At 33.8% G+C, this 21,471-nt stretch overlaps 1 protein-coding gene across 1 annotated transcript in view; it reads right to left on the bottom strand.

Annotated features, from left to right (window-relative positions):
• The window catches only part of LOC127528359 (GDP-mannose 4,6 dehydratase-like), a 116,689-nt gene that overhangs the window by 83,260 nt on the left and 11,958 nt on the right, over window positions 1-21,471 (bottom strand). Inside the window, exon 2 of the mRNA XM_051928864.1 lies at window positions 16,936-17,032. Within this exon, the coding sequence (XP_051784824.1) occupies window positions 16,936-17,032 (97 nt within the window). The remainder of the gene's footprint in view (window positions 1-16,935; window positions 17,033-21,471) is intronic.

Genomic DNA, 21,471 nt, shown 5'->3' with positions numbered 1-21,471 from the left:
TCCTAAACTTTAGAAGGTTTTGCAAAGCAATTAATTGTAACTTGAAAAAGTGAAAGTAAAAAACAGTTTTAAAAATGTTTAGGAAGCTGATGCTACAGAGAAAAGAGACAGAAGAATAGAGTTTTATAAATGTTTAAGAAGATGATGCCACAGAGAAAAGAGAGCGGAATAGAACAGATTGGAATAAAAAAATAATAGTCTTCCTCATACTTAAAAAGGGCATTTTATCACTGTTTCCATGACTATGATTCTTATGCTGCCACTTATCACTCAGACAGTGGAGTCACCCCTTGCAAAATGCAATTGGCCTTAACAAAAAACTGATGTCCTTAGGAAAGTTGCTTCTGAGGAGGTAAACTCAAATATCTTGTTAGGTATTTATTGACTTTCATAAAATACAGTATATCCCAGTCAAAAAAAAACCAAAAAAAAAACATAAAAGGTATATATCTTTTTTTGTTTAATCTTATTTACAATTTGACTTACTGTGTATTTTTGCCATTTTCCTATTCACTGGTTAAATAAGGTCAGCATGCAATCCCTGAATGGATCCGAAAGGAACAAGTTGCTCCCTTAAGTAGTTTGGGAAAATGCCTCAAAGATTTGGACTCTTTAAGACCTTTCAGAAGTCAGAGGTGCAAAGATACCAGGGACTGCTAATTTCAATTGCAACCTAGTGATGAATATGCTTAGCCAAAAGCGTGACTGAGAATGATTTTAATTGCCACTCCTGGTCTCTGAAAAACTTAGTTCAGAGTCAGGAGGTGAAATACTGTGAAGGCTACCTGGCACTGGAAAGACAGATAAAGAGATGAGAAAGAAAGAGAGACTGCTGAGAAGAGTGTGCCTTGCTCTGGTAATGGGAGGTGATCAAGTGGATGATCAACCTAAAAAGACTGGAATTTAACCTATGAAGTGCAGGCAGGCTGAATGTAAAAGTAAGTTTATTGTTTTGCTTTTTCCATTGTATTTTGAATTTCTCATTATATGTTAATAGGGTGTGAGACTCCTTGCCCTTTACTTAACGTATGCTGAAAAACCAAGAGTCTGCTCTCTTTTCACAATACATACCTGCACTTAGATTGGTGAAAAACATATAAAAAGATCTTTAAAAATATATAAGGTAGAAAACAGAAGACCTGTGTAAAGATGTTTTAAGATTTAAATTTTTTTCTGACTGTGTATCAAATCTACCATATTGGACCGTAGCTCAATTTTAGCATAAAGAAATCAGCACCTTATAAACACATGCAAAACATCCAGTTTACATTATAACAAGAAATTGTAAGAAATGTTACTTAAAACCTCGGTTAAACTTAAAATATCAGATCCAATATGATGATGCAAAGAATTCTACAGATTCGACATTCACAGAAATAAGCTCTCTCCTACAACATGAAAATAAAAAAATGTAATAGTCACATAAGAGATAATCCATACATGAAATTAGTAAATGTCAAAGTCACTTTTTATTTGAACAGTCTATCATAATTTAATAATTTGACATTCTTCTACCGGAAGTGAGCAAAGTAAAATAAATTCAACAGGCATGGAACATCAAAAAAAATAAATCCAGGAATTTACTTAAAGGATGCATCATTCACATTTCATACACTGAAAGTTGAAAACATAACCACAGGCCTACCTATATATTTCGGTTATGTAATTGTATCATTGGTATTAATTCTATATACTTAATTTCAGAGTGATCCATATCATTTAGTGCTTTACAAACCAAACAAGATTGTCATACAAAGTTGTGCAATATAAGAAAGTACACAACAGCCGTAATACATTATATCAGTAAGATAACTCAGATGCATAAATATCTCACAAGATGAATAAATGATGTCACAAGACATAAAACATATTAACTACAAAAAAATCTAAACGAAAAGATGTATCAAAGTTAAACAACTGACTTCCAAATTAAACACAAAAAGAGCAAAGACAATCTATGTTTTTACACTTTTACAGTATCATTAATAAGATGAGTTGGACAGTAAACAGGAAGATTGCAAGCAGGAACATATGAAACAGTACAGACACAGGGTCCGGCAAAAAAGACCAAAAAGAGAGTGAAAAATGTGCACTTCCAGAGATGACATGTTAACATGTCAAGCAGGGTGCCATTGTTCCCTGTAAAGACTTGATGCTTCTCACTTAATGGAAACAAAGCACAGTTTAGATTGTGCTCATGCACTCCATCCTGAGCAGATGTTAGCTGCTCAAATAATGCCTAGATATCTATAGGGCAGGGCAGGACATTCAACTCCAAATACAGAAACGATTTTGTGATTATGGAATAGTATAAATATTAAGAGTTGGGAATGTCATTAAGATAGGTGCTTGCTTATAATAAAAGTGCTCTTCTCTAGAAAAAAACAGGAACAAAAAATGTATATATGATTACACTGACAGTTTTCAGCAAAGCATTTTATTTATGATCTTAAGCATGATGAGGCTCGCTATAGCAAAGTTAAAGACAAAACAAAAGCATGTTTGATCCAAACCAAGTTTTTATTTTAATTAATTTTTACTGCAGAAAATAGAACAAGCCACTAAATAAGTTAAAAGAGCAGCATTTGATTTTAAAATCTTAGACGATTTAATAGGGTTTTTGAAAAGGATATGACTGTTCCAAAAAAAGAAGAAGATTCTGAGAACAAAAACATGGACTATAAACCAGAGAAATAACACTAAATGTGGCACAGCAGACGAAACACTTTTTTTTAATGCTTTAGAACAGGGAGTTTCTTTATTTTTCCTTTTCAGTATCTCACTCTTAAGATCTCCATCTCCTGCTGGCATCACAATTAGTAACACATTTCTTTTACAAAATAAAATACTGTATGGATATGAAACATCATCTCAACTCTATTTACAAGCCTCCCTTTTAAAGTGATGTTTTGTACTAACATTTCACCACGCTTCAGCAGGATTACTATGTTTATATATATATATATATATGTGTATATATATATATATATATCTATATATATACATATACATACTTTGGTCATTTGTTGTTAATGTATGAATAGAAACAAAAACAGAAAATCATTTTTACATTTTTGACTCCTAGCTGAAACATGTAAATTAGTACTAATTCCACAAAGGACGTGATTTATGGCAAGTCAAGCACAAAAGTATTAAAATATAAGTAAAATTTTCCACAGTTAGTAATTTAACACACACCCACACAAGTGAGTGGGCATATAGAGGAGTGCCCTCTGATGAAAGACTATAAAACAAAGAAATAATTCAGTATCAAAAATAGAATCACATGCAATCATATATAATTGGATTAAAACTAAAATTACCTCAACTTCAAGAAAGAAGACAAAGAAAAGAACAACATTTACACTTATCAACTGATAGATCTGCAAAATACTAAATCAATTGTTCTGAAGCATAATGTAATTATACACTTGCAATCATAACACTCATTTTACAGATAATGGAGAATTAGTGTCATATATTATAGCACTTGGACCTTTTCCCACTATGTAATGTGATGATTACTTTGATGAAATAGTGAAAAATAGCAAGATGTACAATATTTTCAACATATTGCTGCAGTTAAATCTATTTAAACAGTGGATAACAAAGCCTTCTTTACTCTTACCACTATCCAGTTGTAGTAATATTCCCCAGTTTGTATCATCACCACACTGTATATTCATACCTTATCTACTTTCATACCTGCACATTTTTAATTTAGTTTTGTAAATAAAATGATGCATGAATATGATAACGTTGACAAACAAAATAATTAGAAAGTTGAAGAATTTTTGACTAGGCTATCCAGATGAAATAATATCAATACAATACCATTTACAAAATGATCATACAAAACACGAGGGAAACTGACATTATTTCCAGCCTTGAAACAGCTCCCCCATACGTATAAACTGTGCAACACTCTTTAGAACTGCTACAAATGCATTATATAATGCTCCTCACAAAGTTTTAATCAAAATTTTTCCTTTTCACTTTTCTACAATTTTAACAATTAAATCATAACAGCTGAATGGATGCATTCGTTATGAAACACATACAACAATGCTGAAGCAAGCAATAAGAGGAAGAAGAAGATTTTAACAGTATGCGCATTTACCGAATGAGTTCTCTGTCAAGAGTATCTTAATAAGCATTGGAGCAGATCTTTGGTTATCTACTGTGCTGCTGACATTGTTCTCTTAATAGGAAAATGTATCCCTTCATATTAAATTTTAGGTGAACTATTTAGTTATTGACATTTTTATTTTATGTTATTTTTGCTTTCAATGTCTTTCCAATTAAAAGTCCAAACTTGTTATCATGTGCCTTGAATTTTCATTCAGTTATTGTGAAAAAATATAAATGCTAGGTTAAAAACTGATCTGGGTCAAACCTTATACAGAAACAATTAAATTATTGCAAGAGGTAGTTTAGGAATATATATATATATATATATATATATATATAAACAAACCTAAAAATTCCACATTAAGACGAGAGTAGAAAGGTGTTGAAAGCAATTTTAATTAACAAGTTGAAAGCAACATTTAGAAGAAATTTTAGAAAAGATTTATAGTATTAAACACACAGTAAATTACTAAGTGTGGCATGTCCGGTAATCTTTCACTGGCAAATCTCCAAAGATACAGGATGAAAAACACACATGTTCTTAGAATTAAAAAAGTGCTACATAAATTTTCAATTTCCTTTACTAATTATATTGATTAACCAACACACAGTTAATCTCATTGCAGTCTGTAGTCTTTGGCTGGTATGTATATCCTGTTAAATGTTTTATTTGTGTATTTCAGAACAGTCAGTTTAGCAAGAAAAATATATTACATTAAGTTTTAATGTAATATATTTAATGTAATATATAGTTAATCTTATCTAATCATCAAGACAGCAGAGTGGATGGCACTAACTTTATTGTTTTTCCATCACTAGGTCCCTACTCCTTCACTCCTGCAGTGTTGACCAGTTATATGAGGAACACTCCTGAACCCCTTTCATATTGCTGGACAGAAACCTGGCAACTTCATATATTGTACAAGAGAAACTTGGTAACTCATTATAAAATTGTTTAATGGGCCGATTCTACAATTTATCTTTTGGCAGTGTTTAGCATTTGACCTTATACCAATGCCAGCATATTGTCAACTTCACTGTGTAAGAAAACTGGACAATTGCTAACCCCTACTCTCTCTTCTGTTTCCTTTTCCGGTGTCCTTTTGGTGGTGGAGCAAGCCACCACCATCTACTCTAAGTACCATGATGTTCCAAAAATGATGGATGGATTAAAAGCCAGAAGTCTGTATGACCATCAGCATCAAGTGACTCCGTGAGAACCCTAACTACAAAGAGGACTATTTCATTTATGTTAGGTAGAATGCCCAGAGGGGTCTGGGCGGTCTTGTGGCCTGGAACCCCTACAGATTTTATTTTTTTCTACAGCTTTCTGGAGTTTTTTTTTTTTTGTCCACCCTGGCCATCGGACCTTACTCCTTTTCTATGTTAATTAATGTTGCCTTTTTTTTTAATTTCTTATTTTGTCTTTTATTTTTCTTTTCTTCATTATGTAAAGCACTTTGAGCTACTTTTTGTATGAAAATGTGCTATATAAATAAATGTTGTTGTTGTTGTTGTTGCCAGCATTTACATGCTTTACGTATATATGAAAATGTGAAAACACTAAACGTACCCAAGCCATACAACAAGTTTTAACCTTCGCAAATGCAGCAAGAATTTTTGAGAAATATGTGATTGAAATCAAAATTATTAGTACAGGTTTATGAACAGGAGTAATGTGACTTAAATAAGCAAAGTCATGCCTCCTACAATCACTTAAGAGTTATTGAATCATCTTTTTTAATTTTAAATACCTTTATGAACACTCATGACACTTAAAAAGCACATACTGTAACTAATGGACTAATTTCTTCTTTTACGGATTTGGTTTTTGGACATTATTTTACATGCCTTCTATCTTTGAATTTTGTATTACCTATGTGCAATTGTTTTGTTTAATCTATGTTCCAACCTTTTTTCCTAAACATGACAAGAACCTTACTTACTGCTATTGTTCTGCTTTTTTCTTAATCTGAGTAATGAAAATTTAACAAATTATTTACATCTCCAAATTTTTAGCTATCTATCTCTCATTATTAAGCCTGCAAGAAAAATGTTAACACTTCCCATTCCCTTAACTTCAGTAGATTCCTTCATGCTCACTTGAGTCAAAATGGCCAACAAAATGGTAGGCAAATGTGTTCAAGGATAGACAGAAGCCTAAATTTAGAGTTGGGGAGATAAAAAATTAAAGGAGGAGGACCCAGTCTTAACAAATTCGTTTTGGATTTGGTGATGAAATCAAAAGAGGAAGACACATGAGGAGGAGGAGGAGGAGTAAAGGCGTAGAAGGCATGCTGAGTGTTGCCTTCAAAGACAGGAAGTATAACAGCAAACAATACGCGAGCAAGGCACCTCAAAATGAGAATCAGGTTTTACAGGAACGCAGTCGAGAGTGGGGAGCTCTGGGCAACAGAGGTTTAGACACACTAGGATACAGGTGAAAAGTGCTGTAGTGCAAGAGATGGCAAATATTTTTAGATACAGTTAAACTGTCAGTGTTTTTTATTTTTTTTTATTTACTGCCTTTCTTGCATTATCCCATCAAGTTGTTTAGAAGAATTACTTTCAAACTGAGTAAATAATTAAAGATAGCGGCAGGCTATTAGAATTACAGGAACAATCTGGAATATCTTTTCAGTTTGCTTCCAGTACTAGTCAAATTTTTTTTTTTTTTTTTTCCTAAAGCACCGAAAATGAATGCCCCATTGCATATCACTCCAATCACTCACCATGCCTAAGAAAGATAGTTCTACTCTTTTTTCTTTGATAATGGCTTGTTGTATGCACTGTTTTGTTTTTAATTATTCACTTTATTGCTGCATTTACTATTTCAGTTTGGATTGTTTGATCATATTACTTCATTGGTACCACCTGTCTGGTAAACACATGAACTTTATGGTTTACTTAACATTTTGACCTTTCTTATGAGCATTATAAAATGATGACTGATAATTGCATAAACAAAACCTCTCATTGCAGATAAATATTTTAAATAGAAGCTTAAAAATAAGGAATAGTTTCTAGTATGTTAATCACTAATGACAGCATAATCTCCTTCACATTAAAAAAATCCAAATTATGGATGAGATACAGTATTGATGATTTAATTGTATAGTGAAAATGAAATCCCTCAACACTCACCATTTTCAAAACTGAAAGTAATAATGCCAAGCAAGTTAGATGTCCTTTTAAATACATGTAATTTAAATGGTTAGACCAAATGCATTCAGTCTGCTTTGTTATTTCATAGAAAGAAACTCTATAGCAGTCTATTGCACTGCCAAAAACGTCACTATTTCCTTTCATTAACCAATCTATGCCATGGGACTGGCAGCAATATTATACATGATAACTAAATTGCTATGTTTTACTTTGACAGCGCTTGGTTATTACAAAGCTACACTGCCAAATTCAAAATACTTGTCAACTTAAACCAATTTTGTTTAATTGTATTAAAATTATGTTTGACTGGTTACAAACTGAATCTGAATATTCTGCAGCACTAGTTTTAATAAAGTTTCTTCCACTTCTGGAGAGTTATCATTATTATTGTCAACATTCTGAGTCCAAGCGAATATGTACTATTATTATTAAGGGAAGCAGTATGCTATTACTATTTTAAATAGTTTTTTTATATGTATCAGAGTATCACTAAGAAGCATACATTTTGCCCAGGGTAAATGCTCTACTGAGTAGAATTCTACTTGGCACTGAGCAATAAGTCTTCACTAACTCTGTACATTTTACTGCAAGTGTTCAGTTTTGACAGACAATGCTACTGGCCATATTTTTGGCTAATTACCTGGAAGGATAATTAGTGTAAATCCACCACTGGATCAATTCCACCCAACCCTCACACACCCCTGTGATTTTTCCACCCTTGTTTAAACAGAGAAAAAAGAAAAACATTTCCATCCATAAATCAAATACTAGGTCGGCAGGGAAATAAAAAAGCAACAGAATAATATATTTTCCTAAAACAATATATGGAATTCCTATGCATTATTAACAAGCCAAATGACAATATGATGATGTATAGTTACATATTATGTGCACTGTTTTCTATGCTTCAGTTTTTAGGCAATTCTTTAATTTAATGTCCTAATCTCTTTCCCCATGTGTACCTTCAATGCTTTTCCTCAGTATCGTGTGTGTCTGAACCTCTCTTGACCGCCCACCCTCTGTTCAGTGCATTCCCACAAAGTTTGCATCTCAGACTCTGTCTCACCTCCTGTCTGGCTTTTGTACTTTCAGTCTTTGAAAGCGACTGTCAGCATGCCTCCTATGCCTTTACTCCTCCTCCTTGTGCGGCTCACACTCACACATCCTCTTATAAGCATGTCAAGCCAAACTGCTTTGATGGATCAGGCACACATGCCAATCTTAGCGTTTTATATAGATAGATTTGTAGATAGATTTGACAATATTAAAGAAGTTTCATTCAACTGTTTTCAATGGTTTAAATCTCAGGAAAAACAAATACTTTGTTTATGAGACTGAATAAAAAGTAAGACAGGTGTGAAGTAATATTCAGACCAATGATTATTAATATTATAATGTTTCAGTGAGCAACACTTTATTCAATGTCCAAATAATTTTTTAATTTTTTTGTTTCATTTTAGTTGCCTCTTAAAAGTTCTTAGTTTTTTCTGTAAGTAGTAAAACAAAATATATAAGTTAATAATAAACTCAAATAAGTCAATATTCTAACATGTTTTCATTATTTTTTGACAAAACAGCCAAAAATAAATACAAAGAGAAAAAAATATATAAGGAGTCAAGGGGTACAAATGCCACAAAAGTGGGTAAATTTCCAAGAATAGTAAAGCATACATAGTTAGAACTTATAAAGTGGCAGAATAAAAACAGGAAAAAAGTTACCTAAAAGTTTTAAATAGCCCTTTATGGGTTTTAATTACCAGTAATTAGCACATACATGTAACAAGAGGTCAACAATAGGACAGTTAAGTTGCAGAATAGACAGATGCAATCACAGAAGTACAGGAGAAAGGGTCTTACAAGTCAAACTATATTATCCATCCATCTTCTTAACTTGCTTATCCAGGGCAGTGTCATGAGGCAACCAGAGCCTATCCCAGCAAACACTGGATACAACACAGGATCAACACCTGGACAGGGTGCCACTCCATCGCAAGTTGAACATACTCACATTTTGGTCAATTTAATGTCACTTTCCCAACTAACCAGCATGTTTGGGGACTGTAGGAGGAAACCCATGAAGACAAGGAGAGAACATGGAAACTCCACGTAGGGGGTAGCTGGGATTCAAACCCTGGTCTCCTCGTTGCAAGGCAGCAGTACTACTACTGTGCCACCATCCCAACCCTCTAACTATAATTAACTTATTAATGTGAGTTAAGGCAAGAGCCAGTAGCCTACATGGGTTTGTACATTCTGAGTAGCTTTTCAGATTCGCATTCTCTGGTAAAGAGACTAATTTCTGACAGTAAATAATCTGTGAAACACCAAGCATTGAGAACAGCATGCTGTTGCCATTTGTTAGTCTGGGTTATTCTCCCATATGCAAAAGGCCTACATGACAGATCTTCTGCAGATTCAAATTAACCAGCATCTGAGCGTGTGTGTATGAGAGAGTGAGCCTTGTAACTGGCTCACTCTGGTACAAAGGCCTGGGCTTTTTGTGCCTTTCGCCAAATGCTGCTAGAATAGGCTCCAGGTACTCAAACCCTTACCTGGATTAATCAGATTTCAATATGTTATGTTTTTAAGTAACATCAAGTACAATAACCAGCAAAAGTATTTGAGATTTTGTGACTTCAGCACTCAATTTATCTTTTCTAATCAGTTAAATTCACTTCAATAAAGCATAATCACTCTAAAAAGCACTTTGTGTTATGAACTAATTATTACTATAATATGCAGTCACAAAATAATATATATACTGTATCTTACATTTGCAGCTCAGCTAGGGTAAAATTGTTTTATCCTTTGCAGGGTTACTACTAAAGCTACTATATACCTAAAATGCTAAAGTAACAGAAGAAAAACACACTGACACCTAAGGATCGAATTCACCCTTACACCAGCGGATCGTAGAAATTACACACATTTCATGGAACAAATGTCAATTTTTGAACCAAGTCTTCATTAACAGAGAGAGCAGAATAAAATAAACATTTGCAGCAAAACAAGCAAATAAATATTTCTGGAGGAGGCTTTTTTATGACATTACTGTTTCAGTCATTAACCTATTAATTGGCATCATTCTGTTGATAATAAATATTAATATTATAAAATGTATTACTAAAAATAACATAATCCACATAAATCTGCAAACTGTCAAGGGTGTTTCTTGTTTACATTCTGAGGCAATGAAATATGAAAAATATGGTAGAATATTGCATGGAGAAAATAAGCTATAGACACATAGTAAGAAATAATAAACATATTGCACTTGTGTAAGCTTATACTGCCATTTAAATGGCCTCTGAAGAAAAGAGCAACCTCTGACAAATTAGAAAATATTCTGCTCTTATTCAGACTATAAGAAAATTAGTTATACAAACAAAACAAATTTTAAACAATGAAGAATGTTATGAAAAGAATGAGGGTGGGGAAATACAGTTGTGGTAAAAAGTGATGCAATTCTAATGTAAGAACTTACAAAATAATAAGCAAACTGCTTAACTGATGTGCTGCTTGAAAGAAGATGAATAATTAATCTGCAAAAAAATGTAAAGTATAAAAATAAGTCAGGCATTGCTGTTGTAGATTTCCACATTCATGTGTTTGAATCCAGTTACTGGATGCAACCTGTGTAGAATCTGCATGTTCACCCTATGTCTAATTGAATATTTACCAGGTACATAGTGTTAATTCTTAAGCACTGGAGATACATAACAAGTTTAAAGGGCTGATCTTTTGTGTAGTAACATAAACTCATCTAATCAAAGTCAAAGAATGTAAAAGTTCAAAATCTCTAAAAATTGCTTTCAAGAGGATTATCTTTGATTAGATTACAGTTTCGTCTTTTAAACAGCTAAATGTTCTGAAGTTATGTTATGGGAGGCATGATTACATCATTTGTCACAAACCATCAGAACTACTTTACTAGCAACAGGAGTTGCTGCTGTATACAATATACAAACAACACACACAATGGCAATAACCCCAAAAATTTATAAATAAAATGGCATAATGATGTCACCAAAATAATATGAAAATAATTCAAATACAGAAGAACAAAATAATCCTGCAAAAAATTATTTAAAATAATTCTTAATAAATAAATAAAACTTAAAATAATTCAAAAATGCCACTAACAAATTCGTAAAGACAATGTTCTCCCTCACATGTCTGAAATATTTGGTGACTGAATATGATTAAGTTTCTTTATGCTGCAATGCCCCAGCATGCCTTGGCAGGCAGGCAGTGTGGTATATTGGTTAAGGCTTTGTACTTCAAATCCAGGGGTTGTGGGTTCAAATCCTGCTACTGACACTGTGTGAGCATGAGCAAGTCATTTAAATCCTTTGGAATCGTCCCTTCCCAAAAGAATTTCTTTTAAAAAAAACATTATTTTTAAAAAGACACATGGCAGCTTTCTGCATAAGCAACATACAGTATATAATGTGCAGATGTTTATGTTCTGACTTGTACACATCTGGGAGGCTTTCTATTCCCTCACAGCTATATTGAATGTTTCGTTTTCAATTAATATAGTTATTTTTAGTTAGTAAAGTATCTAATCTGGCATTGTTCCTTTCCAGCAACTAATACTGCTATGATAAACTATGTCTCTTATGATACTTTCTGTATTGAATGGTTGAGATAATGTAATGAAAAATAATTCAGATGAAAAGAAACCCATGATATAAAATTAAAGTCTTTATCATATATTTTAATAAAACAAAAATAATAACATTCACTTCAAACACTGAGCACATATTTATCATCTGCCACTAAAAATTTGCAATATGTTTCTGAAGGCAACTTTTTCATCTTACCCTATAATGCTATAGCACCCTGAGGCAGGTGAGAGACAATGGAGTGTACTTTACACTCATGACAACAGCTGTGGTAGTTAACCCTGGATTGGACCACTGGGTATTCTATGGGCAAGACTACTGTCTACTTCCTCAGCCACTCTTCAGTGCCACTCCTATTTTCTGCAGCTCCATGTGCTCCAATATGCCTCATGGTCTACATGAACATTCGTGCACCCATCTCTGCCTCACACCATTTACTTAAGTTCATGGCCAAAAAAATACTGTTAAACTTGTATCATATAGTTATGATTTAAAATTTTTTTTTTTTTTAGGAAAGATTCACTGCAATGATTTAAACTTGCAACTTGTGAATTGGTCTGAACCTCTAACTTAAAAGTAAAACAGACATTATCTGCCATCATGGCAACAAAAAAGAAAAGCAGCATAACAAATCTTTTTATGAAAGTTAGGCAAAAATTATATAGTATTATATGAACAAATATAAATTTGTATTTTGGCTATCACAATGGCTAATTAGACATTTGTGTCTTATAATCTAAGATGTGATCATTGTGCCATTCTTGACTCCGCGGGAAGAGCAGAACAGCACATCATTGTTGTCTGGAGTAAAAGACAGAAGAAGGGAAAAGCTGCCATGCAGGAAAACAGCTTTGACAAAATGCCAGTATATTTATGGTCCCTAAATACTGGCTTTATATTACCTTGCACATTTTTGTGATTTACTTTGGTTTTTACAGTAAATAAAATTCATATTTTGGTTTTGCAAATGTTTCCCTGCCAGTTCTTTGGACGTGCATAGAGATAGAGGAACATATAAGAGGGCAACCTACCCACAAGCTTTTCTATAATCTATAAACATGTATAGTACAAGCCATGCTGATTCTGCTGATAGTGCACAGTTCTCAAACTACATTTTAAGATTTATATAGCATTACTAAATTATCCAATGCATCAATTCAGCTCTATATAGTGGTACTCTTTATTACCGGAATTTTCCCCATCGGAAAATGATTAAAAAAGAAACAGAACTTTGTTGGGTTTGTTTCATAATGAGGAAAATACGGAGCATCTGGGTATTGGGAATGCTGCCACTATGCCATGCTAGATCCATTGACAGAATTAGGTCACTTTTAAAAATTCAAGAACAGATAAATATTGCAGATAAATATTACTCATTGTACTATTCCTCTCTTTAGAAAGTACTATCCATCCATCCATCCATCATTCAACCTGCTATATCCTAACACAGGGTCACTGGGGTCTGCTGGAGCCAATCCCAGCCATAACAGGGCGCAAGGCAGGAACAAATCCTGGGCAGGGCACACACACACACACACACACACACACAGACCCACACACCAAGAACACACTAGGGACAATTTAGGGTTGCCAATGTGCCTAACCTGCATGTCTTTGGACTGTGGGAGGAAACCAATGCAGACACGGGGAGAACATGCAAACTCAGGTCTCCTAACTGCGTGGCAGCAGTGCTACCACTGCACCACTGTGCTGCCCAGAAAGTACCACATGTTTACAAAAATTGTGGAGGTTTTATGCAATGATGTTACAAAACAGATGCTTAAAAAAGCTGATTTATTAACAATTCAGATCAACAGAGAAATACCGTACTTATTCTTCACATAAAAGACAACATAGAATGCCAACTGGGTAGAAAATACCTGCCACAAAGAGGGTGTGGAAGGATTAGTTGCCTAGATACCATGGGGGTCTTGGAGAACAAACTCAGGCATATCAATCACCTACAATTTCTCTAATCCACCATTTGCAGGTCAGTGAATTTAACACCCTTCTAATCTGTGAACACAACAAAATGGAATCTGAGATCAAAAGAATCTGCAGAAAAGATTAAAGAGAGAGTCAATTTATGATTTTCTAATCTGCTGGTTTGTAAACTTAATCTAGGGTACTTTATATAACAAGAAACCACTGTTTGTAGCCTTCAACACAACATCTGGCACATCTTAATTGCTCTGTAAAACATAAAAATGGAGGCACGCATAAATGTATAAAGTGGCATGAAAAAAGTAAGTGCCCCCTTCCAAACCTCCTCTGTTATTGGGAATGTTTGACAATGAATATTTTTTGGCTTTCAACTAAAGTTTTATATTAGATTAAAGGCACCTAAGCAAACAAATACATTTTTTGCACACACCTGCAGTACTCATAAGCGGTGAATTCAGAATCAGGAGTATCATAACTACATTATATCACTTTTGGTTATTAGTTCATATAAAACTGTCCTTTTACCCCCCAAATCATTCAACCTCAAAATACTTGAATATAAATTAGAGAAAAAAAATTTATTTTCAATGTGTCTGATTCTGAATATTACCATCTGATTTATGTTGAGAGTGTTCACACATAACACTCTTAGTATCAGCTTACACACATACAGTGCTAAAGTCAATAATGAATGGCGACCACTTTATCATTCTCTACTATGCATCCATATACAGTAGTTAATGTATAATTTCTGTCAATCAGTTAAACTGAACTCTATTTATTCTTATTAGGTGCACTTCTACCTATCTACTGTCAGTTTGCTTTAGTGGTATATATACTACATGACAAGTAACTCCAACGTAATCTGTAAATGCTATACCATTGATAATAAACAACATTACACATAATGCAGGATAGGAGACGAGTGCATGACATGCCATACCCTCTATTGCTCCTATACACACTTAACAGTCCAATTTAAAATCACCAGCTTCATTAAACTTTTTCTCAACACAAATACTATGCATTAGTTTTCTTGTGTTTAAAATATGACAATTGTTACATACTTGACTAAAAAAACTGATTTATGAATCCTTCACAAAATCTTGTGCATCTCTTAAAGAGTAAATATTCCAGAAAACAAAAGGAAAAATAATTGCATTATTTTGTAATTTCACAAATTTTAATTTTAAGCATGTGGAAGTAAAGATCTAACAATGGCCCTTGCATCTTACAAAATTATTTTCTTGGTATATTTCTGTGAATTTGATATTATCGACACCCATCACTTGCTTTAAACTATCCTGCAGTGCACACATTAATGGTCTGGTTTAAAACTGTATATTGTCTTCATGTGAATTAACAGAATCTCACAGATCTTTTCCTCAAACGTTCCAACAAGTTATTCCAGCTGACAGGGCAGTCAGGAGAAAATAAAATGTAGCATGTCATCATTTCTTCTTCTGAACAGACACGCCACCTCTTCAAGCAAATAAACTATTAGTAATGGAAGAATAAAGTTCAAATAGCCATCATTACATTTAATAACTGGTTTGAGAAAAAAAAAACCCTCTTATTCTTGGATTGAGATAACACCTTTTAATTATTTTGGCAGTAAAGTACTAAAAAAAATCTTTTTTTTAGCAACTTATAAGCAGTATGTCTCCAAGCCCTTGCATTATAAACTTTGGAATAGATTAATTTAATTTTCTCTTGTTTTTTGGAAAGGGGCAATTATTTTAGACACATCACCAGGCTAAATGACTGGATATTTAAAAAATTCAGAACATTCAACTTTGAAATAAAGGGGTAAAAAGAAAAAATATGGAACATGTGGAATTATGTACAGTATTCTTATTTATCTATGTTTTACTAGCCTAAATTACCCAGCATTACCTCAGTTTCTTCTATCTAGAACATCAGCATTTGTGGAAATGTGAAAATGAAACAATAACAAATTCAAAATAATTCAGTGATATTTAAATTACACATTCATACACTATATCATTTTCTACTTATATCCTAAGTAAATACATGTATTATTGCAATATGGGAAATTAATTATTCTAACATTTTGTGATATACAACCATAGGAAAGCATGGACCTTCTAAGTTAATGCCTGCTACCCTGAGTGACTGCCCTTGAGCCTTATTTATAGTCTTAGCAAATGTAAGTCCCACTGGATATTGTAGTCTCTTAAAATCAAAAAGCATGTCAGTGGGTATCATAGGAATGCATTGAACGAACAGATCCGACTTACTGTATATACCCCGGTCTTCGATCATCCCAAAGCTTTCAGCCTGCGGCGAGTAGTGGGGAGTCAGATTGGGGTTTGCGTATTGGGGACCCAGAAGTATTAAAGACAGATTCAAAGACCTGAATGTTGCCTACATCCATATTTTAACAATCAGTCCTTAAGTAAACCTTTGCATGCATTGTACAAATGGTGCAAAGTGGGTGGTATATTGAAGAGACCCAGACAGACAAGAAAAATAGGTTTTTAATATTTTTTTGTTGGCGGGTATGAAAGGAAAAACAGATGATGACAAAAAAATAAAAATAAGGAATGAACTTTTCATGTGGAAAAATTTTGGTCCACCATTTTGGATCTGCTGTCCTAAATTTTGATAGTCAAAAATTGTAGGTGATATGTGGCCAGTTCCTGAATTTGACAAGGTTAAGCCCTAATCTTCTAGATTCAGGGCATTCACCATACAAACAATTTTTCTTTTTTTTGGTTCCTTCTATTATATTCACTGCAGAATGAACACTATTATTCCTGCTTTTAAAATTCAATCTGCATTTTGAACATAAAATGTAATTGTACTAACACATTTCAAATAAAGTGCAAAGTGATGCATTAACTCAAATTTTCAACTCTTTAGTTATTAAAAAAGGCAGTCATCTTATTAAGTATATTGTATTTTTGCATTAAGGCCTTAGCTGCAGGTTTAAATAGACCACTTCTATAGAGAGTATGGTCAAATATAATATTAACTGGCAAAATGATTTGACAATTCATCATTAAAATTACAAACATTTAACATTAAAAAGTCTCCAACTTACCACTTCAGTGGGTCTGTAGTATTTCAGATCAACCCTCACATGGGTCACGCCTGTCTCTTTACACCGTCCAATTTCATTCTCATTTTCACCTTCCCATCTAGGGACAGAACAGCAAAAAAAAAAAAAAAATGAATTCAAACAGAAACATTTTTGATTGTGCAAGTAAGACAGACAAACACGCATTCTATGGTCTAGACACCCACCAGAATTACTAAAACACAAGAAAATTAAAAATAAAAATAAAACTTCTGACTTGGCAGTCACAATTCCAGTAAGGCATTATACAGGTGTATTGCTACTTTAAGTGCAGAATTATCCGAGGAATTCTGCAAGTGACATAACCTGGTGTTATATTTATAGTCTGAGGTGTACAGAGAGAAGAGAAAAGGAGACAGAAGTGTTCTTTGTAGTAAATATCTTGTTAAGCCTTTTTAAACAGCATGTTGATTTGGTGAGCTTCTTTTGAAGTGATGTACCAGCCCAGCTCAACACAGCCTAGAAATTCACAGTGAACATCATAGAGTTACAAAAATGTAATGGAGGTCAAAACACAGTCTCCAAGAAAAAAGAATCTGCTCTGCCTTTTCCTGCACTGTTCCTCTGTGTTTATTAGACCAGTCCTGCTCGTCACTGACCCCCAAATATGAAATAAGTATTAAAACAAATGACATAAAAACACTCTTTTGCACCAGCAAGCCAGCTAATTTTTAATAACTTTTTTATAAAGTTTTGAAACAGCCCTTAAACCCTATATTGCCCATTTACTGAGTTAATTACACTACTTTACAAGTTGAAAATAATTCTTACTTTTTCAGTATAAAGTTTCTAGTAATTAGTATGGCATACTTTTGAAGATATTGACAATTTTGTAATTTTTGTATTACAAAACTGTGTCTTGTGAAAGTCTGTTGCATGGTAATGACATGTACAGCATACCTCCTCTAATGTATAAACACTTTTGTATTTAGAAGAATCATGTCAGGTCACTGAGTCTGAACCCATTTTTCAGACAATAGCATATTAGAAAACCACACTCAACATTCCTGTTACTTCCTGTTCATTAACCCAGAAAGTGCAAATTTACCAGCTTGCAAAAACAACATGAACAATAGCAATTTCAGAATCCCTGACTAGTCATCCCACTCCATAACTAGCTGAAAAGATAGCCCATGCAGCATTTAGTTGTGTGTTTGTACAAATACACTATGTTGCACTTCAAAATGTAAAGAATTCTGCTGTTAGTGAATGCTTGTGGGAGACTGTCAGAAGTCACTCTATATAATATAAATGAAGCAGATATTTTTATATATGAGATAAACGGTAGAAATGAAAAAGAAGCAACAATTGTTCTTTTTCGGAAACTGCACCTGATCATTATGAGTATATCTATTTACCAATCTGTCTAAATTTCCATCCTCACCTATGGTCACAAGTTCTGAGCAGTGTCCAAAAGAATAAGGTTGAGAGTCCAGGAAACTAGAGTGAGGTTCCTCTGAAGGGTTCCTGGACTTACTCTATGAAACTCAGGAAAGAGAGGGGGATTTTACTGTGGAACTACAGCTATTTGAGATGGATTAGGCATGTAGTTAGGATGCAGGAAAGGCCCGCTAGGAGAATACCTGGGTCATAACCAGGATACACCAAAGGGATTATTTATCTGTCTCAATTGATCTAACAGAGTGTCAGAATTCTGCAGGAGAAGCTGGAAAAAGTTACTAAGGATAGGACAACCCAGTTTGTTTGGCTCTTTGTGATGTCAAACCTACCTTCACCAAAGATAAAGTACTCTATCTAAAGTAAAGTACAGCAATCCCAAATTCAATATCATGATGCCTTCAGGAAAACGTGATAATACAATTTGTGATGTGAAAGCTCTTACTTTCTGGGTGGTGCATGTGGTTACAATGAGGTACTGCAAAATATTGTGCTTTTTATTTGAGGGAAAAAAACGCAGGGTGACAAAATGATTAGCTTATATTTACAGTGTTACCATATAATGGTCTGAATGTGAATCTGAGATGATGTTACAAAATGATCTTAGAAATATTTCTTGTTTGTTGATGTGATACTAAACATGCAATAACATACATTGAATTAATTTTTGAAATGTCTCTATAACATTTGTTTTAAAGTACATAAAGATACAATTGTAGGACACTCCTCACCCTTGAGAAAACCAACCAGTAAATGGTAGTTGCATGAAAATTTTGCTAAAATGTAAATATGGAATTATGTGCAGCAAATCCAAGACTTTCTAGTGAATAACCAAACAAAATGAGGCTTTCTCAAGCAGGAAACAATAATATTTCTGTTCTAAGTGAAGAAAGTTCACAAACTGTCATTTAGATTTACTGCTGCCCTTCCATTACAAAATATAGAGAGGAGTGTAACTTGTATGGAAACAGGTACAGTATTGTTCCCCCAGGACACAAGAGAGTACGCAACCTAGCATGTGACAGGGATGCCTGACCTGCTACTTGAGGAAGACAGCAATTTTGAGCTAAGGCTATTATACTCACTAATTATGACGCTAGAGAGTAGCAACATGCTGCATATTCATTAGCAAATGCAAGTAGGAATTTCACTGTACTCTGTACATGTGAAAATAATGACCCTATAAAGCAATCCATTCTTATAGCAGTGACCAACCAAGAGCCAGAGTTATGAGAAGCAGTGATGCAGTTGACAATACAGTTAAAACATATTAGAAATTCATTATTTACAACAACAACATTTATTTATATAACACATTTTTATAAAAAAGATGCAGATCGCCACCACAGGAAACCGGAAAAAGAACAGCAGAGAAAGTAGGGGTTTTTATGGATTTCGGAGCCACCAAGAATAATAATGATAATTAAATGCATATACAGAATATCAGGGTTAAATTAAAATGAAGCTATCAGAAAGCCATGTTAAAATAATAAGTTTTTAGCAGTTTTTTTAAAGTGCTCCACTGTATTACCCTGGTGAATCTCTATTGGTAAACTATTCCAGATTTTAGATGCATAACAGCAGAAGGCTGCCTCACCACTCCTTTTAACTTTAGCTCTTGGAATTATAAGCAGACACTCATTTGAAGATCTAAGGTTACGATATGTAGTGTAAGGTGAAAGACATTCTGAAATATAGGAAGGAGTGAGATTATTTAAGGCTTTGTAAACCATAAGCAGTATTTTAAAGTCAATTCTAAATGGCACAGGTAACCAGTGTAGTGACATCAGAACTGGAGAGATGTGCTCGGATTTTCTTTTCCTAGTTAAAACTCTGGTATCTGCATTCTGCATTATTTGCATCGATTTATGTCTTTTTTTTGGGTAGTCCTGAGAGGAGTGCGTTACAGTAATCTAGCCAAATGAAAACAAAAGCGTGAACTAATTTCTCAGCATCTTACAATGTTATGAGAGGTCTAACTTTTGCTATATTTCTTAAGTGAAAAAATGCTGTCCTAGTAATCTGATTAATAAGTGATTTAAAATTTAGGTCAGAGTCAATAATTACCCATAAATTCTTTACCTATGTCTTGACTTTTAATCCTAATGAATAAAGTTTATTTCTAATACCCTCAGTATATCAATTTTTGCCAATTACTAAAATTTCTGTTTTCTCCTTATTTAGTTTGAGAAAATTACTACTCATCCATTCAGAAACACAAGTAAGACATTGTGTCAGTGAGTCGAGTGTTGGGGTCATCAAGCGTTATTGATAAATACAGTTGTGTGTCATCAGCATAGCTGTTGTAGCACACGTTATGCCTTGAGATAATCTGACCTAATGGAAGCATGTACTGTAGATCGAAAAGAGCAGTGGACCCAAAATTGATCCTTGTGGAACACCATATAGAATATCATGTGTCTTTGAAGTACAATTACCACAACTAACAAAGAATTTTCTACCTGTCAGGTAAGACTCAAACCAATTTAAGACATTGCCAGAGAGGCACACCCATTGACTAAGGCGATTTCTAAGAATATTGTGACCAGTGATATCAAATGTGGCACTCAGATCTAAGAGGATGAGAACAGATAAACGGCCTCTGTCTGCATTTACCCGCAAGTCATTTACTACTTTAACGAGTGCAGTTTCCGTACTGTGATTTGTTCTAAAACCTGACTGAAACTTATAAAGAAAAGCATGTTTATTGAGGTGGTCATTTAGCTGCATAATGCCTGCCTTTTCTAGGAATTTACTAAGAAAGGCAAGTTAGAAATAGGTCTAAAATTTTCAAATGCAGAGGAGTCAAGATTATTTTTCTTTAGCAGGGGTTTAACTACAGCAGTCTTAAGACAGTCTGGGAAGACCCCCGTATCTAACGATGAATTTAGTATGTCAAGAATACTATCAATTAACACACCTGATACTTTGAAAAACTTGTTGGTACTGGGTCAAGGATGCAGGTGGAAGGTCTCAGTTAAGTAATTGTTTTATATAAATCAGGTAAAGCTATCCTGGTGAGAGAATTTGATTTGTTTAAAATGGAGTACTGGGGTTTAAGAGGATCAGTATTGAGAAGATGTACTACTTTATTTCTAATAT

This window comes from Erpetoichthys calabaricus, chromosome 6 (genome assembly GCF_900747795.2).
Source record: "Erpetoichthys calabaricus chromosome 6, fErpCal1.3, whole genome shotgun sequence".
NCBI classification, from domain to species: Eukaryota; Metazoa; Chordata; class Cladistia; order Polypteriformes; family Polypteridae; genus Erpetoichthys; species Erpetoichthys calabaricus.
The sequence above is the reverse complement of the archived record's forward strand: the minus strand, read 5'-3'. Positions and strand labels throughout refer to the sequence as shown.